The sequence below is a fragment of the Pelecanus crispus genome, chromosome 1 (genome assembly GCF_030463565.1).
Source record: "Pelecanus crispus isolate bPelCri1 chromosome 1, bPelCri1.pri, whole genome shotgun sequence".
NCBI classification, from domain to species: Eukaryota; Metazoa; Chordata; class Aves; order Pelecaniformes; family Pelecanidae; genus Pelecanus; species Pelecanus crispus.
The window spans coordinates 124,195,954-124,214,539 of record NC_134643.1 but is presented as its reverse complement, the minus strand read 5'-3'; the positions used below and the strand labels follow the sequence as shown (position 1 = coordinate 124,214,539).

Genomic DNA, 18,586 nt, shown 5'->3' with positions numbered 1-18,586 from the left:
ACCTACATGTTTGGCTAGGCTGAAAATACCTCCAAAAAGTGTGAAGTGCTTCAAAGGAAAAATGGCATTGTTTCAGACAAATTAATTCCTGCTTCTCTTAGAGAATAGTGGCCTTTCTGAATCTGTATTTTCTATGAAAAACTACGCATATGGAAAACATCTGATCAGGTCTAATAATGCCTTTTAAAAAATAATATTCTAAACTTCACTTGCTAAACAAAATGTTTCAAATGAAAACTAAAATTTTGGAGCTAAATTGCCATTTTCTAAGAATTTCTTTAAAATGGGTCTCACTGGAACACTTTTTCTTTAAACAAAAAAATACCTTTTTTCCCAGGTTCGCATTAAATTTCTCCTTTGCATTAATCTCTTACATTATACTTAAGAAATTTCTCAATGCTGCACGTCTAGGTTTTTTTAATAGAGAAGGAGAAAAAAAACTGGCATTTTGGTGTGTAGGAGTTTTGCAATGAAATTGTGGGCTTATTGACATAGAAGGAACACAGTGCTTTTGATTCCTTTTGCACAGCAAAAACATGTTAGTAATACTTTTTTCAAAGATTCCGTATTTCACAGTACTCAATGGAAAAAAAGACACACAAGTAAAATAATTGTGCCTTACCTGCCACCTTATGAAGCCATAGTTGTTTTCTAATAGTTGTAACACCTGGGCAAAATTATGAAGATTTGATTTAATGCCAAGTAATGTGTTAAATTACCATCTTCATGACGATGCTTGTAATATACATTGTACAGTGTACCCCATGTCATAGAATTAAGAATATGAACAAGCATTTAGAACATACAAGAAGTCCTGTGCGTATTTTTAAATTACATGGTGAGAGAGTCACATGGAAATTTTAAAATTGAGACTCAGATGCTTTTGGCCAAGGAAAACAGTGGTAACAAAGAAATTTGCGTGAAATTTTAGTTAATTGTTTTTCATGTTAAAAATATTTTTCTGAAGGAATGTTAAACTAACCAACAGGTCCCCCAAAGGTAAAATGTAATCTATAGACCACAAGAAATGTCAAACAATGCAAAAATGCTACCTCTTGTTTTAGTGTAGGAAAACTATTGAGTGTAGCTTTAGAAAGAGGAGAAAATATAAAATTGTTTTTCAGTTAGCATTGGATTAGGAAGACCAGAAATTTGCTACATCCTTAAGGTTTATATCAACAACCAAGTTACCATTACCATAAACCACCAGGGCCTAAATTTGGAGCACAGTATATGTTGCAGGCACAAAATAAAAGAAACAAAAGCAAATCCCAGAGGAAAATTCAAAGGCTTTTAGGGTATTCTCTTAACTATAAATTACTTCTGTGATTTTAAGTATGATTGATTCTGATGAAACTTTCAGTAGTGAAAGGATAAAGGAAAAATTATGAATCTAGGGAAAATAGACGTTATTGCTAATTTTTTAAGTCTTTTACAGTTACTTAGCAATGAATGGATATTTTTGTTGAATTGCTTTAATTTTTCCCAGTTTGCAGTGGAAACCTCTGTGAAGGATCTGGAGAGGGCAGCTAGTTTCTTCTTACATAGAATTCTTTTTCATGCTCGCTTTAATTTACGCGATATGTCCAGTGTCTTTTGTTCTACATAGACCCTAACTGTTTGAATGGCTGCTTGGGAATAACTTCATCACTTCTCTGGTGGAACGTGGCAACTATTTAACACCCCATATGATTTAAGACAGGAAATGAAGTGCTGTCTTAGTAAATTGCAGAGAAATTTTCGTAAGGAAATGTAATTATCCGGACTAGAAATTGGCCAGAATATCAAGTTAAAATCGCTGTGTACGCAAAAAGTTCTTGGTTTCCTATTTTATCTGAGAGGTGACTTTAAGTAATATTGTATGAATTCAGAATCACAATGGATTACTTTTGAGATCCTAATGCTTGCGATGCCTCATGCCGTAAGTTAGTGAATTCAATGCTGATTTAAAATAGATTTCCCACCTCACTGAAATGCTGTTGTTTCTTGCTGTACTGTATGGGGTTACTATAAGGTTTCTCTCTCAGACAGTGACCAAACTTGTACACTCTTACCTAATGAAGTGCAGAGAAACTGCTGTTAAAAGTGACATCACTACAGGCTGCACTGATCTGTATGTTTTTAGATTTTATAGCATCCGTACTGTGCTTTACATTGGATGAGAGTGGTTAGATCTGGTTTTGATCAATATGTTTATAACTTTTTATTCCACTCTGAAGATTCTATTCTTAACATGTTATGATAAATACATTTCACTGGATTCCAGTAACTATTCTGTTTCTTAAATCTTGGCACTGGAGTTCTTTTCTTTTCATGAAATCTGTTTCATTTCCATTTGTCTTATGTTAACTTTTCAGTATGCTTCAGGTAGCTTTTTCAAATAAGGAAAAGTCATGAATTGAAAAGATTACTTATTATAGGAAAAAAAATAAATAAATTGTTCAAAACAGTAGAGGTTTTTGCTTTTCAAATCAAAAATTGAAAGAACTTAAACTCCTAAACTCTCCTCACATCTCCCTTGGAAAGTCCCTCCTTTACTGTAACTTTGTGGTCTTGATGATATTCACAGAGAAGCTGATTTACTGAATAAAGAAGTTCTTTAAGTTTTCAGTTTTGGAACATTACCAGTGTGTCTGAACCCAGGTTTCAAATTTTACTGGCATTTTGTTGGCAAACCAATTTTTTGGAGTCCTTTCTTATTTGGGTATGTTTCCTGACACCTTTGGCTGTATGGTACTGTGTTTTAAAATTCTCTTTTTCTTTTTTTAAGAGGAAAAGCCTATAAACATATACAAAGGACTAATTATAAAATATCTGGTATAAAAATAGAGAGACAAGAAAATTACCAGCTGAAAAATGCAGTGAGCAGAAAAAATGACCATTTAATGGTAGAGTTTTACCCTGCCTGTTCAGCAGGCCTGATTCTCAAAGCAATCCCACAAGCAAAGCATGCACTATTCTGAGGCCATAATATGGTAACTTAAATCAAGCGTAAGTACATGGGTGGTAAGAAAGAGGTGGTTTAGTCTTACCTTCTATCCACTGGTCTCTTTTACTGTTGCTTCCCTTTTGCCATCAGCAGTGTTCATTTATGGTGAGCCAGATTAGATCATTGATCCAGCTGAAAAAGAACTCACATGACTTTGCCCTACTAACAGTCTTCCTATATATTGCAGTTTTGTTGAAACTATATTTTTATTAGTGCACTGCTCTCAAAGACTAACCAACTAGCCAAAGTATATATAGGTTGCTAACCTATGTCATTCATAGTAACCTATGTCATTCATAGATTATTCCTTGCTGAAAATGTCATGACTAGTATAGGGCAATCTTCTTTTTGTAGTATTTATTGAAGTAAGGTACAGGAAACTAGCAGTCCAAGGTTCCAGTACTTTTTCAGTTTTCCACAAGTCTGGGACATTGTAGTCCTTTAACGCTTTTTCTCACTGATGTAGGACTTTAACGTATCTAAGGAGCGCAAAGAGAATTTGACACTAAATGGTTCTTTCTGTACTAACATTGCTATAGGGAAACCCACTATAAAGTGAAAGAAGCTATGAATTTTTGCAATAGAACAGAAGAGTGCATTCATGTAATAGTGTATTCTGGCACATATTTTGCCTGCTGGATACAGGAAAAGTTGTAACAGTGCAGAGCGGTAAGATTCCTATCATTTAAATAAGCCTCAGTAGGATTAGCAGTTTAGGTGTTCTTCTACCTGTCTCAGCTGTTGGAGTCAGTCTTTTGGGAGCCTGCATGTTGCACCTGGTCATGTATAAAATACTGCATGGAAAGTGGAAGATGGATAAAATTAAATATTTAGGCTAGTAAGAGAGTGTGAAAATCAATCTAGGATCCTACTTGGGATAGGGGATTCCAGTGAACAACCTTTAGGCTAAATTGCTAATTTAGTAATTAGTAGGTAATGGCTAGTTTCTGACACATTTCATCCAAATTTAGAGGGCAGCTAGAAACACCAGAGATACCAAGTTTCTGTACGTTTCCTGGAGTCAAAGAATCATTCAGATTGGAAAGGATTCCTGAAGGTCTCTAGTCCAACCTCCTTCTTTTAAGCAGGGTCAACAATGAATTCAGACCAGCTTGCTCAGGGTTTTTTCCAGTCAGATCTTGAAAACCTCCAAGGACAGAAATGCTCCACAGCCCCTCTGGACATCCTATTCCAATGCTTAGTTATCCTCATAGTTCTATGTTATCACAACTTGATTGATGTGCATGCCATTTCCTCCTCCAGGTTATTGGTAAAGATACTAAGATACTAAATGCGATAGGCCTCAGGATAAACCCCTGAGCAACTGCAGTTGTGTCCAGCCTACAGGCAGAGTACAAACCATTACTTTTCAATCCCATAATCCAGATACTTTTTGCTCATCTGGTAGTGCATCCGTCTAGGCCACAATAGCCAAACTTGGATACAAGGGTGCTGTGAAAGACCATCTTGAAGATGGTTGCAACATTTGCCCTTCTCCATGCATTTGGGACTTCCCCTGATCTCCATGACCATGATGATAGAAAACAGCTTTGATGTGCTATCAGCCAGCTCTCTCAGCACTCTAAGATGCATCCCATCTGCTCTCATGGACTTGTATGAGTCAAGATTTCACGAGGCATTTATGAGATCAGTCCTTTTCTACTGTTGGTATTTCCTCTTCTTGAACCCTGTCTATATGCGTAAAGGCCTGGGAGACCTTGTTGGTGAAGACCGGCGCAAAGAATGCATTGAGTAACTCAGCCTTATGTGTGTCCGCTGTGCTTTTGCCTCAGTCAGCTGCAAGCCCACATTTTCCTTGTTTATTCCTATGTAGCAGTAGAAGTTCCTGTTGCCGTGTTTCTTGCCAATCTCTACTATAGTTGAGCTTCAGCTTTCCTAACATCATCCTTGCTTGTCAGGACAACGTTTCTGCATTTCTCCTTTATAGCATTTCTCCTTGCTTCTATCTTTTTTGTACATTCTTTTCACAGTCATGAATTCCCTTTTTAGCCAAACCAGACTCCTTGTTCATCTACTTATTTTCCTCAGTATTTTGATGGACTGTTATTTTGTCTGTGGGAGGTTATCTATAAAGACCAGGTCTATTGAGTTCGCTTGCCCTTCAGAGCTGCCTCTCAAAACACCCTGTGTATTAGGTCCCTGAATAAACTGAATTCTGCTCTCGTGAAATCCAGGGTTTGTACTCTGTTACTTGCCTTCCTCATTCCTCTCAGGATCCTGAGCAACACTGGTTCATGGTTGCTACAGCCAAAGCTGCCACAGATTACCACCTCCCCAGTCAGCTCTCCTTTGTTTGTAGCAGCTCAAGTTGATCACTCCAGTTGATCATCTGATATTTGTGTTAAGAGCTTATCCCTATCTTCCCCGGAAAGTCAGCTGGATTGCTTGCATCCCACTTTGTTTGCGTTTCAGCAGATATCAGGAGATGGGAGTCTCCCATAGGGATCAGGATCTGTGATCTGCAGATGTCCTCAAGTTGCTCAAAAAGACTTTTTCCACTTCCTCCTTCTGATTAGGTGGTCTGTAACAGACTCCCACCATGATGTCATTCTTAGTGGCTTCTCCTCTGATCATGGCCCACCCGCTCTCAGTCAGTCTACTGCCTGTTTTACAGGAGACTTCAATATCTTTGAGCTCCTTCAAGTATTCATGGTCTCATGAAAACAGGTGTCCAGGTAGGAGAGAGAGACCCAGATCGGTGCTGCCACCAAGGAGTCTGCAGTGTGGACTCGGGTTATCTGTTCTGCTTGGCCAGCATGCCCTCTGGCAGACCATTCAGCACACAATGCTTGGAATCAGACACAGCATTGTGGAGTTGAGGGCTATGAAAAGGAGATGGAGGAGAACTTAGGAAAATATTAGTAGGCACCCTGCTCATTTTCACATTGGACATAATGGACAGAAACAGTAGATACAAAGTAGTAAGGCAAGTGTTCAGGGCACCTTTTTGTCCAAAATAATACAAGAAACTGGTCAGAAGGCATGTTGCTTTCCATTTGACTAAAAATTGAAAGTTTTTTTTAATGTTGCTTTTATAATACTCTATAAACAAGCTATTTGAGAGTGAGATTTTCAGACAAGGAACTTGAAGTGAAGGGAGAAATCTGTTCATAACGTACCCTCTTGTGCCCAGGTATTTTAACATCTGGAATGTAATGCTGCCTGTTGTAATACCTCTGCAATACTGTAACACAGCAGGATGCATTAATGAGAGTTTCAACCTTAAACCCACAACATCAATGAAATTTATAGTTGTCAGGCTGTTAACATTATTCAAACATTGTTTCTGTGGTTTCAATTCCCATTTTACGTTCATGTAGGAAGAAAAGTCATTGTGTTGACTAGCCATGAAGACAGAGTCCTCCTTAGACTTGAAATTTCTATAAAACAATTAAGTATTGTTTATTACTCTTGACAGCATTCATACTATGCATTACAGGGTGTGTGTGTGGGTATTTGTGTAAAAAATTGTGCTAGAATCTCTCTCTTAATATTTCAGCTGGTTTAATATTCTTGAATACTAAAAGTGCCTTGCTCACGTTTTGGAAAATACCACAAAAATGTTCAAAGCAGAAAAGAAAAATTTACATAAAATTCTAGTATCATCTTCTGTGGTTGTATAGGTGCCATCTGATATTCTTCCTGATGGGTAAATTTATCTTCAGATGTTTCATGTTTCCCTGCTCTTGTATCTCAGTGTGGTATTTTGACTTAATACATAGAGCAAGTTAGTCAAAGAGCACAAAAAAGAACAGAGAATTTCTTGAAGGCAAAAATTTCAGGGGGAAAATGTGGTGAGCACTGTGATTAAGTCGCTCTGCAGAAAAATGAAATTGTTAAATCTGCAACTGATTAAGTTGAAAGAAAAGAAGGGAAGTCAATATGTAAAAAAGTGCACATACGGTTACTCTTTCTGGAAAGGAAAACCCAAGTTGTTTCTCCCAGAAAAAAAACTAACAAGCACACACAATTTACAAAGCTCTGAAGTTCGGGGGGGTGGTTGTGTGGGGTTTTTTATTATCATAGGCTTCATGGTAATTCCAGCACAATCTCAGGAAGTAGTAAAAATAAATCTATCTGTCTCTTGCTGTATCAGTCTGGGTATTAACAACTTCCCCATGTTATGTCGGTTAAAGAATTTCTTCATGGCCCTCAAAAGTACAAACTCGGTCTCTGCATTTAATATGTTGTTACCTGCTGCCAAGCCTCTAATAGCTACATTCATACGTTCTGTTAATCATATCTCTTTGTTCTAGAAGCCTGTGTTTTGGATTCATAATTAACGTTTTTTCCTGCTCTGATTATTTTCCTCCCATCATGGCAGCACATGACTTTCTTTTTCCTATTTAAAAACAAATATGTAAATGGAGAAGTAACAGAAATCAGTGTATTTCGACAAAGCCTGTAATCTCTTCCTAACTGTGCTTCCAAATCTAAATTAGATTTTCATGTTGCAAAACCATGAACCATTTCATGTTGTAACTGAAATCACACGGTTCCCAGAAGACAGGGCTGAAGCCTGATGAGCATAAAGAGCTACAGAGGATTTTCCCCTAGGTCCCAGTGTAAGAAGAGGTGTATTTTCAGTGTTAAAGCTTGGTGGGAGATAGGTGAGCCTGATCTCAGTGTGTAATCCATAGAGTCCAAAGGAAAGAATTATCAAGCTGTATTTCAAGTGAACTGGAGGGGGACTGGCAAAGAGATCTTCAGGCTATTGCTCTTTGACATCTCGCTGATTCAGGAGTAATGTGGGAAAACATTGTGGAGCCTGGGATGGCTTCTGTCTGTTTGGGTTCGAGTATTTCTAATTAGTGAAGACGTGTGTGGTCCAGACTTTGCTTGGGCCCTCCAATAACCACCCATTTTGATCATCATGAAAGCAAGTCAACCATTTGAAAACTACTCTGAAACCTTCAGGATCCTACCTGCATTTTGCTACCGATAGAGCCCCAAGGAGTCACTGACGCCCGGCTTTTCAACCTGCGACGGAGGAGGGGGGGATAGTTCCTTAGCTTGTCGCCTGCCTAAAGACGTGTGTCTGCGGGCGGCGGGGCGAAACTTCTGCTTGCGGCTGGTGTCTGCTGCCCAGTGATACTTGCTTGATTGCAGAACCTGAAACGCCTTTCATACGTATCTGAAATTCAGAGGAAATTATTTTGAATGGTACTCTTTGCCGATTTGGACTGCACTTATCTCCAAGACAAGATCGCTTTTATATGAATGAACAACGTGATATTTGTGCCCATATTAGAAGTAGGTTTGTAGGCTATAAATCACTTTCTGGGTTTACCTTGCTGGCAACATCTTGAATATCTGTTTTATCTGTTAAATAACTCTTCCTGAAAATGTGAAATGGAGGAGGATCGTAGTACAGTTCAGATTTGTTTTGAAGTGGCTTGAACGAAGTTCTCACAGTAGGGTTTTTTTTCTTCTTTTTTTCAAGTCTAGCATTGACTCATTTGGTGGTGTTAAAGTGCACTTTCTACTTATCCCCAGAGGAAAGTTAGTATTCTTTTAAGTGAAACTATTTTAAAAGCAGAACACAAGCCTAAAATAAGCCAGTGTTCTCTAGAGTTCTCAGAAGGTGTAGATTTATTTACTGTAGTTAAATCATAATTAGTTCTCAGGGGATAGTGTATCTTTTAAACTGCTTTATTGCCACCATATTGGTTTTCTAAATAATCAGAAACTGCTGCTCTTATATTCTGTAGTATGAACAAAAATTTGCTGTAAGTAGAAACAAATGTCTAGAATTGCTAGTTGTCACTTACTGAAGATAGTGACACGCAAAAAATAAGCACTTCAAGAAAATGTGAAGAAATACAAAACGTATGTTATCAGAAGGCACCTTAAATGAACTATGGCTATAACTTTTTCCAGCGCAATAGATACAGTAATGTTTTACATGATCGTTTTTCAGTTAATCTTTTTTTAATATGCTAATGCTTTTTGGGCAAGAATAAATGTTAACTGAAAATGGATAAATGGTAGTGCAACATTAACGTAAAATATTACCTGATATTTAAGCCTAGATTTTCATGAATGTAGCTTAGTGTTCCAGCTGATAAGCATGGGGTTTTTTTTTCCTAATTGGCAGGTTAATGTTTGAGTTGCCTGAGGAGATGGGTTTAATAGCAATTGCCGTTCGACAAACACAAGGGAAAGGTAAGTTTCCTTCTAGTGGTAATAAATGTGTATTAAACCTACAAAACAGGACATTTTAATGTCACCTAGTTGCCTTAAAGATACACCATGAGTATTTTTGATAATAAAATCTTTAGAGTAATCGTGTCCTCTTCTCCTCCTGCTAGAACTCTGGATTCAAACCCAAAGCCTAAGTCAACAGAGACCAAAGTAAACATTTTCAGGATGTTTGGTGGCTTTTGCAGAAATGATTTAGTGGTCTTCTAGTTTCTGCCAAAAGTCTCCCCAGTCATGGAAACTGCCATCACTACATTTAGTGTAATACAAGTCAGACTTCTAAATCAGAACTCCTTTTTGGCTTAACTGGAACAAGACTGGGTCTTGACTTGCTCTGAGATAGAGGTTTCTTCAGTCTGCAGGACCTGCCTGAACTGTCGTGTGGGCTTTCACAATCTTTTGCAGATAAATATGAGCAGGTTCTGTCTCTGTCCCAGGAAGGTGCTAGCACTGATTTAAAAGCCACATTCATTTTATTAGAAAAACACAGCGCCCAGCCTAATAAGCTCTTGTGAGCACAGATCTACATGAAGGTGTTTACCTGGCTTTTGGTACAGATCTAGCTTGGGTCAAGTTCATTCCCAATGTGGATGGATTTCTAGATGCACATGGAGCATCTTCACAAATACTTCTTCGCTTAAACAAAGCAAGATTTTTTGAAAAATGTATGCTACCAGATACCAGGAAAATCCTGGAAGCAAGTCATTTAGGACATCCTAGGAAACTGAGTAGCAGCATGCACATTAAACAACCTGCTGTTTTCTTAAAGAAAAAGCTTTGCACTTTAACCTTTTTTCCTTCATTTCCTAACATTTTTTCCTTCAAAATTAGTTTGGAAGCTCCATTACAGGACTCATGGTGGATTCTTTGATACTATTGAATCTTGCTCTTTTGTAGTTGTCTACATTAACAAAGTGATCTTTTTTATAAATATTTTTTTCTTGAGTTGAAGTTAATTTCTTTCCTCTCCCTCCCCAGGTCGTGGTGGAAACATTTGGCTTAGTCCCCTGGGCTGTGCACTATCCACTTTACATATCACCATTCCTCTACATTCCAACCTGGGCCAGAGAATTCCTTTTATTCAACACCTGGTGTCCTTGGCAGTGGTAGAGTCAGTTAGATCAATACCAGGATATGAGGTATGTCATTCTAATTTATCTCAAAAGTCCTGTTTCTATTTTCATTAAATTCAGATTTTAACTATGTCTTCTATGTGTTGAATGACTGAATGCATAATATAGTTCTTCAGCACTAATACAGTGGTAAACTTAGCCTTCATATATGCTTGCTTATTTATATGTTTTAAGAAGTCTAGTATACATATGATGAATACTGTCTTTTATTGAGCTGATTAAGTATACTACACTCATTTCACTCATAATCTTATGAAACTTAAGACTCAGTCTTCAGCAGTAAAGAAAACGTCAATTTTATTTGTCTAACAATTGAGTTAATTTGTTTTGATTTTGAAGGAGTTGGGGAAGAGGGAGGAGGGAAAAATGAATAAAACTGACAAATCCTTTTCTGCTTTTTTTGTTGGTGCTGTTTCAGTGGTCACTTTATCCCTTTTAAAGGATTTTTCCAACCCTTGTTTAAGGTTGAAAACTGATTTCTAAAGCAAGAACTTAGAAGTATTGCTCTCAAGAGGGAATCAAGTGTCCTGTCATCAGTATTAAAATGAAGAACCAGTCTTCTTCATCACCTCATATATCTCCTTTTTAATGTTACCATTTCCTAATATTTGCTAACTATAAAACTTTGGTATTTTACAGAAGTAGTTAACTAAAGCATATGTTTCCTATATTACAGAAAATCAATGACTTATACACATTTACACATGAACTTTATTATAGTGGCACCCAGTAGCTTTGCTGCAGTTTAGGGTCTGTCAGCCTTTCTATTAAAACCTTCTAACTTCAGTGCTTCATAACTTGACTATAAAAACAAAATGCTTCAGGCTAAAATTTGCAATATAAAATATTTGGCTAGAGTGAATAATTTAACCATTTAAAATAGAAGGGACAAGAGTTAGTTTTATGAAATACGAGTGTGACTGGGGAAGGAGTTAATTTATGAATGGAGGTGGTTTTGCTTCTGTACACCTACCCTGGTATACTGTGGCATTTTTTATTTTACTCCGTTCAAGAGGAAAAAGGTGACTGAAGTACTAAATATTAATATAAAAATAGTATGTATCAATAATACGTGTACTGTACATAGCACATGTGCAATACGTAGCTTGCTATGACCGAGACAGAGCTACTGAATGTCTTTAACAGTACGTCCACTGTAGACAATGGATGAAGACAGTGTTATGGGTCTGGACTCAAATACGTTAAAGCAAGGAAATTCAAAGATCTATCGGAAAGTCAATGCTTACATTTCCCATTTAGACTTAGGTAACGCAGGGCATTTCTTTATGTCAGATGAACATCTATGCCATGCAAACTGCAGTAGCTGCAACAAATGGGCTAATCTGTAGATGAGGTTTCACTGTCTCCTCCAAATGTCCATCCCTCTGTGGACGTATGTCAGAATCTTAATAATGCTTTTAACACACTGTAATGTCATTCGCTGTGCTCAAAAGTCCATTTCAGGATTTCCGTTCAAACATCTGCAATACCTGTGTCTCAGTTTATCAACCAGTCATCATTTTTAGGACTGCCACGAACATTGACTATGCTAAACAGGCAGTGACTGAGGCCGTTGTTCTGGGTCCTCACGGAGAAAATCTGACTGCTCAATTCGAAGTTTTGCCATCAGATGTTAGTGCTGCAAATGCAAATGGGCCATATTTCAAGAGGGTGCTTTGCTTTCCCATTCTGAGAACAGCAGGCATCTCTCTCTAGTAAGTGAAGGTAAGAATGTGCTCCATTTCCAGCATATTTTGTGATGCCCATTGTTTCTTTGACATGCAGGTAGTTGTGCAGCACCTTGTAACTCCATTTTGTGGCAAAGTCTCTGCTATGTAGTTTACATCATGAGAATACCCAGTTGACTTGGTGGTTCTTCATGCTTGCTGTCATTTCAGTTGCAGAGCTAGTGGCTGGTGTCTTACAGGTGTATGTTTTCCTTAAGTAAGATCTACTGAATAGCTCTTCGGAAGATCTGTTAACACTGATAATACTGTTTAACTGTGTCATACTTTGCATGTCTCAAGAGTCTTCTATAAATCCTTTCCCAGTCCGAAGAGTCAAGTTGTTTTCCATAATGAATATGAATTGGTGATACTCTCTCTTAGAATGCTTTGATAGCAAAATCAGGTAGTATTTCCTGTCAATGTACGTGTAATGGACTCCTTTCTGGCCTTTAAATCTGTCAGGAAAGTAGACACGGACCCAGGTGCAGTTTTCACACATCCTGTAAAGGGATTTCATAATCTACAATAGGAGGGAATGCGACTCTTGTAGTCCTGGAGCACCTCCCATAATTTGCCTCTGGGGATACAGTCATATGCAGTTTTTCAAACTACAGGAAGCACATTTGCTTTCTTTTTGTGTTTAAGTAGCCAGTGCAAAGTTCAGTTCAGTTCTGTGGTTTCAACAAAAACTTCTCTATTGCCCTGGAACAGTGTCACACAGCACAGTTTGTGTTTCCAGCTCCATGGTGTTGCTTGAGTGTAGCCGCTGAAAGTGTGAATATATTTAGGACATTACTGAAGTATTTACATAGTTGTGAATGGGAATTTCTCCTGTCTGCTAAATTTCCTTTCTGAAATTCAAGATGTCATTGTCTCCTTGTCTGGTTTCTGCAAGGATCCTCAAATACAGTGTTGATGTTATTGTGGGCTTACCCTGATTGTTTATCAGCAGGAAGCCACAGTGGCTGCCACAGTTTGCATCTTTCATGAATAGATCTTTTAAATCTTTAATAGGCACTCATGAATGAAGGAAATGAATTCTCTAAAACCTCACGATTTTGAGACTGAAAATCTCTAGTATCTTTAGTCCCCCTTTTGGTTGCTCTAACCCTTTATTATCTGCCATAATTTTTTTCCCCTCTGACAGCTGCCAACCTCCTTAGTAAACCATGTAACCATGTTACTGTGACTTTTTCAGTAACGTTTGTGGAGCACTTAAATAGGTTTTCATTATGAAGAGCAGTTGACAGTATCACATTCGGTGTGGCAAAGAGGGACAGAAAATATAGAATAAGGAGTGATGAATGAGCCGTGTTCTGGTAGTCAGTATCAAAGAGCAGAGTGTTTCTAAATGTATGTTTTTATTTCTTTAGGATATTGATCTGCGAGTAAAATGGCCGAATGATATTTACTACAGCGATCTTATGAAGCTTGGTGGAGTTCTGGTAAACTCTACGCTTATTGAAACAACATTTCATATACTTATTGGTAAATGTCTATTTTCATGCTTTTCTATACTGTCTTTGTCTAAAGAAATCTGTTGTTAATGACTTTATGAGTTCAGATGATAAGGACAAGAACAAATAATGACAGCAGGCGTAAGGAGATAAAGCACAATATTAAATCAAAAGGAAGCACAAAAAGTAAATGCTTTCATTCTTCCTAATAATTCCATATGCTTGACAAGGAAAATATAAATGCAAGCATCTGGGCTGGTGCAGTGGAGTTCAAAGAAAGAGCATTACAGGAGAGAGGGAAAACCTCCTCCTCGATCTATTGCAAAACTAGTAGAAGATAGTGAGAAATGTATCAATTTGTTTCAATTTTCATTTTTTGCAACATGACAAATAAATAAATAACATGCCTTTTAAATTGGGAGAAAAAGAGCTATGTACACATAGTAATATTTTAATTTCTCCTTTCACCCTTTTTAAATTTATTCATAACTTATTTCTGTTGATACCTTTCTAAAAACTGGAATATTGCCAGTGAAGCAGCAGCGAAGTAATGACTTGATTAATAATTAATCACTTTCTTTAGTTCTCTCAAAAAGTAAAATTTGCAAAGTAGTTGGAGCAAGGAGTGACAATCTCTTTGTTTATGCTGAAGGCGAACAGTCTACCTGGAAGGCTGGTTCCAAAAACGTAGCATGGCCACTCTCAGAAAGACTGTATGTCTATTTTCCAGCAAGTCCCGGTGCTGTAACAGGAGAAGACATTTACGTGCACAAAATAAGTTTTGAGATGGTTCTGTTGTTTCAAGTCTGATAATCATCTTGCTATTTGTTAAGGAAAATTTTCCCCCTAACCAGCAGCAGCGCAGATCTGTCAGACATGCTTAGAAGCCTGCCAGCAGAGATCTAGGTTCCAGTTCCAAAAATAATTATCTGTGCTATGTCTAAAAAATTAAATGAAAGTTCCGTAGCAAGTCTAAAAGGTTAAAGAAGAAGAAGACAATATTTAGTTTATATTTGAATATAGCACAGTAGATAAGTAAAGTGTCTTGCAAAGAGAGTGTGGGCATGACATCGATTCTGTCAAGGTACTGTAAATTCTAAGGCACGAACAAGCAAAAGCATTGAAGTGTGAAACACACCCAGCCGTTAATTTTCTGTTCAATTGTTATATCCTCATTTTGTAAGTAATCTACATGTACAGAATGGAAGTTGCACTGAGACACTTAAAAGAGTCTCTCTGTGCCCCATCAACCATTTACTGCTTCCATATGTTTTTCCAGAGCCTGTTCTGGTTAACACAAGAAAAGCAAAAATGGCTCCAAAAATAGTTCATCTTGTCAAATATCTCTTGTACATTACATATTAGTTTTGGACCTTTTGTTTCTTATCCTAAACACCAAAACATTCAAATTCAAAAGGAAACTTTCTGTATACATTCTCTCTGATGTCCCTAGGAGTTGTCTTAGTGGTGATAGGTCTGAGGTATATACAAAGTTGTGCATTTTCATCAACTTCCTTTCGTCTGGAAGCTTCTAAGATTGCATGTTACTTGCCACATAGGATCCAAGCATCTTTTCCATCATTTCAGTGATGTATGTCACTGAGAGCAGTAGGGGTGACTCATGACATCTAACTTCTTGTATTAGTAGTAGCAATGAGATCAAACTTCTACAACAGGACGGGCAAGCCAGATGCATCATACCCTTTCTACAGTCATGGATATTCCTTTCCCGGACCTCACTGTTTACTTGACACTCATGAAGAGTATTCCATATATGAGGGAAATCATCAAAATCAATAATCATCTACATCGCTTCACTGCTCTGAGAAGTACCTCAGAAGAATAAGGCAAGAGATAAACCTGCCTTTTCACCTGTACCATGTGCTGAAGGCCTCACACATGACACAGTTCATGCTCATACTTTTAACCACATTTTTAAAGACCTGTTTTGTAAGAACTTACTTATTGCAGGACTTCGGGAGGAGTTGTTCTGCAGAAGAATATACTTCATTAATTTAAGGACCGGACTCAGAACAGACGTAGGTAGCCAAACACAACTGGAATGCAAGGGACAGCCAACGTGCTTGACCTGCAAAAGCTCTGTGTGCCTCTGTGTGCAGCCAAGGCAGGCCTGACCAGCGCACAGATGCTGAAGGCAGCGCTGGCCCTGGAACTGGAAGATGTATTAGCCACATCAGCACACCGCAAGGTCGGTGCCAAACATTTGTTTTTCGCTCATCTCACATGGGCAATGCAGAGATACCCTAAGAGTCCTGAGCACCTAATATTTTTCAAATTAGCTGGCCCCATTTTTGCCACCACATTTAGCCCCAGATGCTTCTGCCTCAGCTGAGCTCATCATCTCAGTATGTCTCTTGTGTCTGTTTCAATTTTTGGCTTGCTACGTAGTGATCTCCATCCATACACACCCAAGTGCCCTCAGCCTGCAGATGGACTCCAAGGCCCCATTGTGCACCCTGACAGTGCCAGTCACAGTATAATGGCCGCGGTCACCCTCTCTTCACTTCTACGTTATTTGGATGTAACCAACTGAGTTGGGATTTGCTGGCATGGCACATTATGTTTTCCATTTCGTTTTCCTTTGTCTCTTTCTGATAGTATACTTCTCCTCATTTCCATAGGATCTATGTATTGGTACTGGTATCACTGTGGCTTTCTTTGCGTGCATTCTCTGACTAGTTAAAAGTCAAAAACTCCTTTTCACTGAAGAGATCCTTCTCCTCATAGTTAATATGAATTACTTCCATACATGAATAGTCTCATTAATAGCAAATTTACAAAACGGTGCATCTGGACCTTCTTGCAGATGGAGTTGTATCATGTCTAACCCTGATTGACAGACTGGGGTTTTATCCCAAATGTCTGAGGAAAGAAAAATCCAAATTATTAGGAGAAAAAAATAAACAGGTAATACAATATATTTCTTTACATCCCTCGAAGCCTGTTTCAGCAGGCTGCAAAAAAGGCCCCAAGAGCCATATTTAAATAAGAAAGGCGTTCTGCCAACATTATTCTAGCTGGAGGAATCTCAGCGAGAGACTTGAAGCTTCTAAAGAATATGCTGTGGCAAGATAGTTTAAGCAAACTGGAGTCTTAGATGGCAAACTTAAATCTTCTGGGCTTTCCAGAGCAAACCAAACAAGGCTTATCAGCTGAGTAAAAAGGCTTAATTTTCAGAAAATGCAATCGGTTAACTGTAGTAAACAGAAAGGTCTCTTAATTAAATTTTAGACTGATAGATAAAACTCCATCTTAAAGTATGATCAATGATTTACTCTCAGTTAGCTCATCACCTGTCAGCTGCCAGAGAGTAGAAGAACTTCTCACTTTGATGTTATTGTAACCAACGTGCAAGTTACCACTTGCCATCTTCCTAAGCCTCATTGATGGGATAGTGTGTTGTTGAAAGGACTTCACTGGATTTGCTTCTACTATTTGGAGGAGGCATTTTAAGGGCAAGAAACAAGTAAAATCTGGACTGTGATTTGTAATTATGCGAGTAGGAAGATTTAAAGTTGTAAGAGGCTGAAGAAAAACAGCTCCTGGAAACATCCTTGGAGACAATTGTATCAAGTAGTTGAAGAAAGTCCTGACTTTCTGGTGGTAACAAAGTATTTGCATTTACAGATCATGTCCTCTCCTTTTGGTTTGTCTTCTTCAGGCTTTGGATTTAATGTGAATAACAGCAACCCCACCATATGCATCAATGATCTCATAATGAAATTTAATAAGGAAGAGGGGACAAAGCTGAAGGCTTTAACTGCAGACTGTCTTATTGCAAGAACTGTTACTGTGCTAGAGAGGCTTATAGATATTTTTCAAGAGAAAGGTCCCAACGGTGTTCTTCCCCATTACTACAAGTACTGGGTACACAGGTAAGTATAATGTTCTCCCCAAACTTTCTTTTAAGAAAGTTGGAAAGACCTCATGGGTATTTTGTCTTTTTCTACTTTTTCTACTACATTGCCTTTAAAACTAGTGACTTAATTAAAATATACTCCCAAGTAGGATGCCATTTTTTAAGGGAGAATAAAAATAGCACATAGTAAAATCAATGGACTAGCATGAGTTAAGGAATGCTTCTAGGTATTTTACATCATCTCAAAACAAGGGGAATTGGGAATGATTTGTTTAGCTGATGAAGCTGCTGTACTCATGTCTTTTGTAAAAGAAATAGACTGTTTGGATTAACTCTAACTCTGTTAATTCCACAGAAAGAAATTAAAGCAGGTAGAAAACGCTGCTGAAAATCATTCTCTGTAAAGAACCAGTGAAGTGGGAAATAAAAATATTCTGCTAGGCATTAGTCCTCTAAGTTATTTTTCATTGTTTGTGCAGTGTCCACCAATTAATTCCTAACTGTCTGGTTCTCTTTATTTGCAGTGGTAAGCAAGTCCGTCTCCACAGTGAGGAGGGCCCAATTGCGTGGATAGTCGGGATAGATGATTATGGATTCCTTCAAGTCCATGAAGAAGGCAAGGGTGTAGAGTCTGTGCACCCGGACGGCAACTCTTTTGACATGCTGAGAAACCTCATAGTCCCAAAATGTTAACAGTCCTCAGAGCTCACAGCGCAAAAGGACGCTCTTTAGTATTTGGCACCAAGCAGCTAGACTTGCTTAAAGGTGGGAAGGGTAGTTAATAGCTTGATTTTTTTTTTTCCCCCTCCTGATTTCCTGATATCTTTGTTCTTTGACATGGAAAACTTCACCAGTTAAGAAGAGGTAATAATCTCATTGCTGAAGGCCTTTATTCTTTCCTATTAGCTTTAAAACACATCTGTGTTGCCATTCTTTGTAAGCATCTATTCTTTAAAAGGAGCCTGATTGCAAAGGAATACCTTGCAAGGTACAGAACTTTCTCTTCAATTACACACTGTATTTGAGAAACTGAAGTGGCTCTGTGTTTTATTGTAATATTTACATTTTCACGATGTTTTTTTTAAACTAAATTCTGGTTTATGTGTTGTCTGCGGTGGAAACAGCTGGAAGAGCTCATCATATATGTCTGAATTACTGGGATTACCACTGTGTTTAGA

The 18,586-nt window shown here is 38.0% G+C and overlaps 1 protein-coding gene across 1 annotated transcript in view; it reads left to right on the top strand.

Moving 5' to 3' along the window:
* Positions 1-18,426, top strand: part of HLCS (holocarboxylase synthetase) — a 122,366-nt gene extending 103,940 nt beyond the window's left edge. Inside the window, exons 7-11 of the mRNA XM_075710853.1 lie at positions 9,108-9,175; positions 10,190-10,350; positions 13,445-13,559; positions 17,211-17,424; positions 17,933-18,426. Coding sequence (XP_075566968.1) covers positions 9,108-9,175; positions 10,190-10,350; positions 13,445-13,559; positions 17,211-17,424; positions 17,933-18,101 — 727 coding nt within the window. The 3' untranslated portion in view covers positions 18,102-18,426. The remainder of the gene's footprint in view (positions 1-9,107; positions 9,176-10,189; positions 10,351-13,444; positions 13,560-17,210; positions 17,425-17,932) is intronic.
* The last annotated feature ends 160 nt before the right edge of the window (positions 18,427-18,586 follow it).